The sequence below is a fragment of the Lepus europaeus genome, chromosome X (assembly GCF_033115175.1).
Source record: "Lepus europaeus isolate LE1 chromosome X, mLepTim1.pri, whole genome shotgun sequence".
In the NCBI taxonomy this organism is placed as follows: Eukaryota; Metazoa; Chordata; class Mammalia; order Lagomorpha; family Leporidae; genus Lepus; species Lepus europaeus.
Window position 1 is genome coordinate 1,755,654 of NC_084850.1, and position 9,052 is coordinate 1,764,705.

The 9,052-nt window shown below is 55.7% G+C and overlaps 1 protein-coding gene across 8 annotated transcripts in view; it reads right to left on the minus strand.

The window, feature by feature from the left end:
- ZNF185 (zinc finger protein 185 with LIM domain) overlaps window positions 1-8,793 on the minus strand; it is a 67,278-nt gene extending 58,485 nt beyond the window's left edge. For 7 of the 8 annotated variants that reach the window (XM_062183845.1, XM_062183840.1, XM_062183844.1 and 4 more), the window contains exon 1: window positions 3,403-3,518. In XM_062183845.1, coding sequence (XP_062039829.1) covers window positions 3,403-3,411 — 9 coding nt within the window. In that variant the 5' untranslated portion in view covers window positions 3,412-3,518. Of the gene's footprint in view, window positions 1-3,402; window positions 3,519-8,683 lie in introns of those variants that run through there. The other variant, XM_062183842.1, reaches the window with a different exon arrangement.
- Between the last annotated feature and the right edge of the window lie 259 nt (window positions 8,794-9,052).

Here is a 9,052-nt window from a genome sequence, read left to right on the forward strand (position 1 = left end):
TCAAAGGAAGGGGCCCTTGGCCCTAATTGGATAGACAGAAATGAGGAGCCAATGAGGTAGCTTCAGGGAGCCTGTGATCCTGACCACAGAAATCCTGGTGTCATCAGAGGCTGTCAGCAACTGGAATCAGAGTAGGAGCTGACCTGGGGGTGGGGAGCTGATGCACGCAGATTATAGCAGGCTGGTGGGAGCAGTGAGATCAGCAGCAATGACACAGCTGCTCAGCTGGCTCATGAGGAGACAGAGATGGGGACACCCTGTTGCTCCACAAGGATGTGCTCTGCTTCCAGGACCAACTCAGAGAAAGTTTTCTAGAACTGCCCTGTTGCCTGCCTCCCCATTGGAGGCACCTCCCAGAGGAAACTGCAAATCTCATGGCTGTTAGCTCAGGGACACAGCCTAATCCCATTCTTGGTCACATTACACTAATCATGGAAGCAAGAGAAAGCCACAGGAGAGAAGGAAGGTGTGTCCATGGAGAAAGATCAGGTGGCCCAACAGAGGGGCCATCCTCCTCCAGACCAAGCCCCCATGGCAGCCCACTCCAAGACTGCAGCATCCTTCCTTCTCACTGACCTCTTCCAGGAACCTGGAGAGAACACTGAGGGAGGCAGTGAAGAAGCGGGGCCTTCCTACATAGGCCCAGCCCAGCCACAACCCCCAGTGTGGCTTTTCTGTGGCAAGAGATGTTTCTGGGGAGGGAGACAGCAGGCAGGGTATTTGCCTTTTCTCATCCTAGGAGTCAGGGGAAGAGGATGGCTCTGAAACTCAGCAGAGAGAGGTGCTGGATTCCAGGAAGAGGCCTTCTTCCTAGGTGCACTGGGATAAAAGAGAAGCAAAACAGCTTTTGGTCTCACTTTCTAGGAGCACCAAACATTGGTGCATGTGAATGAGATACAGCTAGAGGGAAAGAGTGATGGAGATTGTGTGTGTTCTGCTGCTGGGCAAGGGCTTTATTCCTAGAGGTGAACTGTCCATTTGGCTGAGCCCAGTAAGCAAATACAGACGTGGCGAGTGACATGGATGAAGTCATCAATGCTGAAGCTGGCCATTGCAGGAGCTCATTGCCAGGCTAACCTTAGGCCATGTTTTAAGAAAGCTCTGCCTGATGTGCCTCTATAACCAAGGGCCCTGACAGAAGCACAGGCCCAGAATGTAGCTGAGGATCAGTTCTTTTTCAGCAGAAACCTGAGCACTCCCATCTGGTCATGAAAGAATTGGCAAAGACAGGGGTCTTAGCCCTGTCTCCATGAAACTTGTTCTTACAGGTGGATGGACCTGGCTGATCACTCAGCTGTGCACTGCCAGGGGTCTCAGAGAAGTCAGACAGACTGTGGGAAAGAGACTGCATTCTCATCCCAGCTCTGCCATGCTGGGCAAATCCTTTGTCTCCCATGGGACCTTGGTTTCCCACCAATGGAAAAGCAAATTTTGAAAGGGAGACCCCAACTGTTCACCTGTTCCTTACAAGAACCCAAGGCTGGGCAGTTTCCTTGAGTGGAGTCCCTGCAGCCTTCTGAGCTGGTTCAACTCAACCTGTTGACAGCCAGAGATGGGGACATGGCCTTGAGGTTGCCCTGATCTCAAAATGCTCGCGGACCAACCTCTGCTCATCATTGCTGCACAACACTCCACACAGTGTCCTTGGCCAGTAGGGGTTGGGCCTTGGCTGCGGTACAGCTTCTTCCTGGAGAGTGCAGTAGCTCAGCTCACCACATGGAGTTTGGGGGCTAGGGAATGCTCTAAGTTGGGGAGTACGACCTCCATCTTCTGCCCAGGTGCCCTCGTCCAGTTCTTTCTCAAGGCATACACTGTCTAAATCCAAGCTGTCCAAGCTGGCACTCAAGCAGCCAGCCCAATTCCCTGGGCCAAAAGGGCTGGAATGCTGAACTGCCCCAGTTTCTAAAGCAGCCTCCTGCGGCCAGCTCTCGAGAATCAGGGCGTTCTGATTCCCAGTCTTTTGCTCTGGAGTTTCAGCAGCTGGCTGCTTCACTAGCCAGGTTGCTTTCCTCCAGCAAGGGGATACAGTAGGCACTGCAGTGGATGCTAAGAGCCACAGGGTCTTTAGCAGTGCAGGGGGGAAGGGGCCCTTCAAAGGTGATTTAGAGACCTCAGGCAGGGCTAGGCTTGCCAGAGTGACAGCCGAGCAACAGCTGGATCACATCCGAGCCCTTGAGTTGGCCGCTCACCACACAGGTCCCAGGAGCCCCAGGCCAGGCCCCTCTCTCTAGAGCACACACAACTTGCCAATGATGCTCCAGTCCCGGGGGCTTCTGCCTGGAGGCCAGGGAGGCGGCTGGAAGGAGGCTCACCAAGTGGAAAAATACAGTTGGAAGAGACTTGGGTTGCAGAGGGAAAAAATGCAATTTGGAAAAAGAGCGCCTGGGGGGTGGTATTTGTAAATGCGCTTTACAGGTAAATGACTTCTACATGAAAGTCTGTGATTTCACCTCCCCTCCATCCTGCCCTCAACACCCCAGAATCCAGACTTCTCGGCGTCAGGGCTGGAGGAGCCCTGGGAGGCAGACGTCTGAGCCAAGCCAGCTCCCTCCCAAGGCAGTGGGGAGCTGGAACCCTGAAGGGGGGGAAGGCAGCCAGGGCCACCTACCACTACTGGAGCCCCAGAATTCCTCCTTGCTCTGCCCCATGCCCATTTTCTAGCTCTCAAAGGGCTGAACACGAGGGAGTGTTCATGAGGACTAGGCTAATGCTGAGTCGACAAGCATGCAAGGCCATGAGGGCTGCTGGGCAGGGCCCTTGGAGATGTCTCTGTGGATAACAGGGGACTGGGTAGAACCAGCATGCTGGAGAGAGCGGGACCCCCATGCCCTCTCACTCTAAAGAGAACCCCTGACAAGAGGAATCTGCATGAGCTGATCAGGGTGTCAGCTCCTCAGCTGTAGTAGCCTCCCACCAGGCCCTGGCTTTCTCTTCCCCCACCAGCACCTGTCTGTGAAGCCTGGGAACCAAGGTCTTAAGCCAGTCTCACACAAAAAAGGCTATCCCATCTGCAGAAAAGGCAGCTAGTGCCATGCAAAGGGGCCCAGGGTTCATGGGGGCCATCCTCAGCCCAGCTCTCTGTCTCACCCCCTCGGAATACTCACACCCTTGCTGCTACTACCCATTCAGCCTTGGCCAGAGCAGGGCCAGTCACAGGAAGGCATCTCCACTTGCCCCTGGCCAGCATTGGCCAAGGTTAATTGCTTTTGTCCTATTTACAGTGATCACTAGTGAGGCTCAAGGGAAAAAACAAAGCACCCAACCACCCCCCCACCCTGCTCCCCAACAAAATCTCTGCTCCCTAGCCCTGAGGCGGAGCTCTACCTCCTCCCTACTCAGAGCCTCTGCAGCCTCCTTCTCTCCCTGTTTCCCAACTTGGAATCCCCTTAGCTTGACTCTTACCTCTATCATTGTCCCCAGTTTTGGAAAAGAATATGGAAGGCCAGAGAGGAGAGAGCATTTGCCCAAAGTCACATTTTCCTTTCTGCACCAAGCATTTCTGGGAAGCTACTGGCCAGCCTGGGTGCTGGGGGAGACAGAAAGGAGTCTGGAGGAGGAAAGCAGCCCTGCGAGGCCTCGCGAGAGCACTACGTTTCCCAAGGAGGCGTCCTTGGCTCAGGCCCTAAAGAATGAAAGAATGAGTAGGAGCTCTCAGGCAGAAGTGGTGAAGCAAGTCCTGGTTTTCGGGTTTGTTGTTTTTTTAGGCTAAACCCGGCACTGCCTGATGTAAGCATTTTTGCCAGGGATGCCCGTCCCTGGGATTGGAATCCTTGTGCCGGCCCTCTCCATAGCAACCCTTCGCCACATCAAGCTCTCAGGGAAATTGACCCAGTCATCAAAAAGTGGCGTGCTGAGCCAACCATCACAACAACCAGACCGAGGGGCCCCGACTGAGTGCCAGACTTGTGCCCACAGATGAGGCCGAGCCCCGGGACCACCAGCAGCCACCAGCAACAGCTGGGGGTCAGCCCACCACTGGCCCCCACAGGCCAGATCCTTTCTCCAGCCCACAGTGTGGCTCCTGAGCTCCTCAGCCTTCTCCAGAGCCCAGACACCAGCTGTACAGAAAGAGGGGCCCCTCAGCAGGCACTGACGACTCGGTGAGGAACCACCCACTTCCCTGCTCCCCAGTTCTCTCAGCTCCATCTGCAAATGGGAAGTGAGCAGCTCCCCACAGGAAAAGCCCAGACATGGTTTCTGAAAGGGGCTTCTGGGTCCCTCTGGCGGCCAGATTCCCCTGGGACATCTGCTTAAGCTGCAGATTCCTTCCCGCCTCCTCCCCTCTGAGTCTGAGTCTGCACATTTGACTTGCAGAATGACACCCATAGGGCCGCTTGTCCTTTCGTTGCCAGTCTTTTCTCTGCCCAGACCTGCCCCTTCTGCTTCCCTGTCCAGGCCTTCTCAATTTGCAGTCATCTCTGTGCCCAACAGGGAAAGTGAGCAGGAAACACTGGCCAAATGCTTCACGTGGCTCCCTTCCTGCTCTGCAGATGGGACTTGAACAAGTCTGTCTCTCTCTGTGTATCTGTTTCCCTTTAGAAAAGTAGACCAGCTCCAGGCCTGCATACCTCCTGACCCCTCCTGGCCACCAGTGAAGAAAAGTCATCAGAAATGTGGCAGAATGTCCACACTGGGAAGACTTCAGCAATTGTCTGCGGGATGCTCATAACTTTTCAGAACACTTCAAATCAATTTAAAACTTAAACATAAAAAGTGAAAGCAAAACAGCAAGTGAGTCAGACTTTAGCAGGCATGGAGGAATTGACATAAGAATTCAGTGTTCTATACCAACTCACTTCACTGTGGCAGACACTGTGTGCATTACCAGTGGACACTAGCAATGAGTTTTCTATAGTTTTTTTTTTTTTTTTAATGTGGGGCTGGCACTGTGGCGTACTGGGTAAAGCCGCCACCTGTAATGCCAGTGATCCATATGAGTACTGGTTTGAGTTCCAGCTGCTCCACTTCTGATCCAGCTCTCTGCTATGGCCTGGAAAAACAGTAGAAGATAGCCCAAGTCCTTGGGCCCCTGCACCCACATGGGAGACCCAGGAGAAGCTCCTGGCTCCTGCCTTTGGATTGGTGCAGCTCCAGCCGTTGCTGCTGTCTGGGGAGTGAACCAGCAGATGGAAGACCTCTCTCTTTCTCTCTGCCTCTCCTTCTCTGTCTGTGTAACTCTCACTTTAAAAATAAATATTTTTGGCCGGCGCCGCGGCTCACTAGGCTAATCCTCCGCCTTGCGGCGCCGGCACACCGGGTTCTAGTCCCGGTCGGGGCACCGATCCTGTCCCGGTTGCCCCTCTTCCAGGCCAGCTCTCTGCCTGTGGCCAGGGAGTGCAGTGGAGGATGGCCCAAGTGTTTGGGCCCTGCACCCCATGGGAGACCAGGAGAAGCACCTGGCTCCTGCCATCGGAACAGCGCGGTGCGCCGGCCGCAGCGCGCTACCGCGGCGGCCATTGGAGGGTGAACCAACGGCAAAAGGAAGACCTTTCTCTCTGTCTCTCTCTCTCACTGTCCACTCTGCCTGTCAAAAATAAATAAATAAATAAATAAATATTTTTAAAAATGTATTTACTTATTTTAAGGGCAGAGTTACACAGAAAGAGAGAGGAGAGACACAGAGAGAGATCTTCCATCTGTTGATTCACTCCTGAAATAGCCACAATGGCCAGGGTTGGGCCAGGCTGAAGCCAGGAGCCAGGAGCTTCTTCTGGGTTTTCCACAAGGGTGCAGGGGCCAAGCACTTGGACCATCTTCCACTATTTTCTCACACACATTAGCAGAGAGCTGGATTGGAAGTGGAGTCACTAGGACTCAAAGCAGCACCGCTATGGGGTGGCAGCACTGCAGATGATGGCTTAACCTTCTACATCACAGCGCTGACCTCTAGCAGTGAGTTTTCAGCTGTTTTCCTTCTTCTTCCCAATCCAGTCCCCACCTCACTCCTTGCCAGCATGGCCGCTCTGCCTCGAAAGAGTGCCGCAGGCCTCTGGCCCTGCAGAAGCTGCTCCTGACTTCAGTTGCAGGACACACTGCAGCTTGCACACTTAAGTAGTGGTTGAGTGGGGTAGGAACCCAGTCTGCCCTATGAGTTCTCTTAACCACCATACTGTAGTGACACCACCCTCACCTGCTACACACCCTAGAAATGGTGATGGATGGTGGATAATTCACATCCCGCTCCATTTCACAAGTCCCTAGACAGCTCTGTGAGCCTTGATAGTGATGACGCTAACCTCTCCAGAGCGTCACCTTCAGGCAGGTAGGTCCCCTAGTGCACTGTCTTTGTCCTGGCATTAGCCAGGTTTCTGCTGGTTCAGTGGAGACAAATGCACAGCCCTTGTTCCTGTCTCAACCATAGTGGTCTAACGCCTGGGGCACCCAGAGTACCAGAGCCCTGGGAAGCAGCTTTCCTCAGGCACTGGTCCTGTCCCAGGCCACCAAGTTGGCAGTTGGGGCAGCCTTGGGGCTCGGCAGGCAGAAGGAAAGCTTATGATACACGTGACCTGGTACCTCATGGACTGTGGCTTGAAGCAAGAGCCAGACCAGAAGGGTCAGTCACCTGTGGAAGCTTGAGTGGAGAAGGAAGTAGGAGGCTTCAGCTTCCAGAATGCACTGAGCCACAGCTGGGGGAGTTCCTTGGCATACAGCTGAGGACAGTTCAGGGAACAGGTGCTGATGCCTATCATAGCCAGATGCTGGGCCCAGTGCTGGGCCCCGCTGGATCTCAGGAGGCTGCAGGGACCCTGGGCAGAAGGGCAGAGCGCATAAGGCAGGTCGAGGATGGTTGAGGTAAGGTGGCTGTCCCTGGACTCATTGCCCTCATATGGGAAGGACTTTGTCTGGAAGTGGGCCTTGAGCTAGCTGAGCAGGAAGTGAGGTGAACCATTTCAATTCAGAGGGCAGCTCCTTACTGAGTGGCCTAGCCATGTCCTCAGGCAGACTGCCACTCCTCGAGGCGGGGCGGGGGGCTGCTTTCTCTTTGACTACTCGCTGCCTGCCTCTGGGTGCAACGTACATAGAGGGGTCTTTGGTAGAGCAGGAGGAGGAGGCAGAGCAGGAGGAGGCAGAGTCAGGCAACCCAACAGGATGAATGGGGCTTAACCTGAAGGCTGCTGAGCTCCTCCTGCTTCTCATCCCCACCCCTCCAGAAAGCCTTCCCTGAGCTTCACAGCTACAGGTGCTTTCCCGCTCCCCTGAGGTTTTTATGCAGAGCTGCAGCACCCTATGTGGGCTTGTGCCTCTTCTCTCTGACCCATATGACCATCCACAGGGTGAAAAGGAACAGATCACCTGCTGTGTGCAGCTGAGCAGAGCCCCCAGCCAGAGGCTGAGACTTGATAGATGGAGGGGGTTGGGCAGGTGAGATGACTGTGCGCCTTCCCTTCCTGGAGTGACTCAAAGGTGATGAGGGGAACCGCACAAGCACCCAGGCCCCCAGGAAGCCGGCCGCTGATCTGCGCATCTGTATCCTGGCCACTCACTGGGCTTTCAGCTGCTCTTGGTTTTTCAGATGAGGCAGTAGAGGTCCTGGGAAGGAAGAGCCTCCCCTGCCTCCGTCTGCAGCTCTGCAAGAGCTGGGGAAGAGGGAGTAGAAACGGAACTGGGCTTTCTAATACAGACCTGCTCTCCCTCAACTGTTAGGGACTAGCGGCCTATGCCCCCCGCCAGGTGTTGTGAGCAGAAATGCAAAGGGCTATGTGACCAAGGCGAGGCTGAGTTCAGGTGCCAGAGGCCTCGACCTGCTGTCTCAGGGTTCACAGAGTGTAGGCTGAGCTTCCTGACCCCCTGCTAGCTGGAGTCCTGGGATGCTGCTGCACAGTCTTCCACAATGTCAAGGCCAATTGCAAATGGCTCAGTGGGAACACAACTCCTAGTGCACTTCAGAGGCTCCAAAGCCCTGGGACATCCACTACCTAGCTTACTAGAGTCCTCAGCAGCCCTGGGTGGGAGGTGGTCTGGGCCCCCATGCACCAGTGGAGCTGCCCAGGTGACTCCAGCTCGGAAGGAGCAGAGCAGACAGGAGGACCTGAGCTTTCAGCCTTTCTTTGAGGCAAAGTATCACTCTGCCTTTCCAAAGAGGACAGGGCTCTTGGCTCCCCCTGCCCCCATCCAAACAATCCAGCCACAGAGCTGGCGCACTGCAGATCCCGGCGATAACACCACAGTGACACTTGATTCGGCGCCTTCTGTCTGAGCATGAGCAGCTCCCTTTCCCAGCCTTCCTAGCAACTGCCTGATGCCCAACACATGCCCGATGCAAAGCCACCCGTGAGTCCCAGGTTCCAGGACGAGTGAGGGGCTCCTCAGGGTGAGCCAGGTTCTCGATTTTCTCATCTCTACAGTGGACCTGGGGAAGCCGAAGGATCTAAGTTACCTGATTAATCCAGAAAGGGCAAGGACAGAGGGACCAGGCCAGCAAGGCGGCTACGTGCCTCAGCGGGCCACCTGGCCTCTTTCGTCTCCCTCTGTGAGTCGCTTCTCTTTCACAGTGAAAGCCAGAAAAGTAAAATCACTGCCTTTCCTGGGGTAGCCCAACAGGGGGCTTGGAGCAGATTAAAGATTAAGGATGGGGAAACTGAGGCCCTGACTTCTCCCCAACTGGGCATAGACCAGGTGACCTCCCCCCCCCTCCCCATGACTCCCTGCCAGACCGCGTCCGACGGTGACTCGACAGTCCTACCTGGCACAGGTGCCTGGTCCGTGGGGTAAGAGGAGGGTCTGGCGGGTGCGGGGTGCGGGCTTCCTCGGGTGGGCAGCGCCCGGCCTGGCCGGGACGGCGGGCGCGGGGCGCGGGGCTCAGCGGGGAACTCTCAGGGAGGCAAGGAGGCGCGGACTGGGCTCCGCCCGCAGGAGAACAAACAGGTTTTCTCCGGCCGCCGGGAGCCTCGCCCCTCGCCCCTCCCCTCGGCCGGCCCCCTTCCTCTGCCCTCTCCTGGGGTAGGTAGATGCGCCTGGCACATTCCGAACATTCTCCCGCCAGTGTCCTCAGCCTGCCCGCCCCTTCCCGGCTCCGCCCCGCGGGGCTGCGGGAGAAATCAAGGCCGGGGCT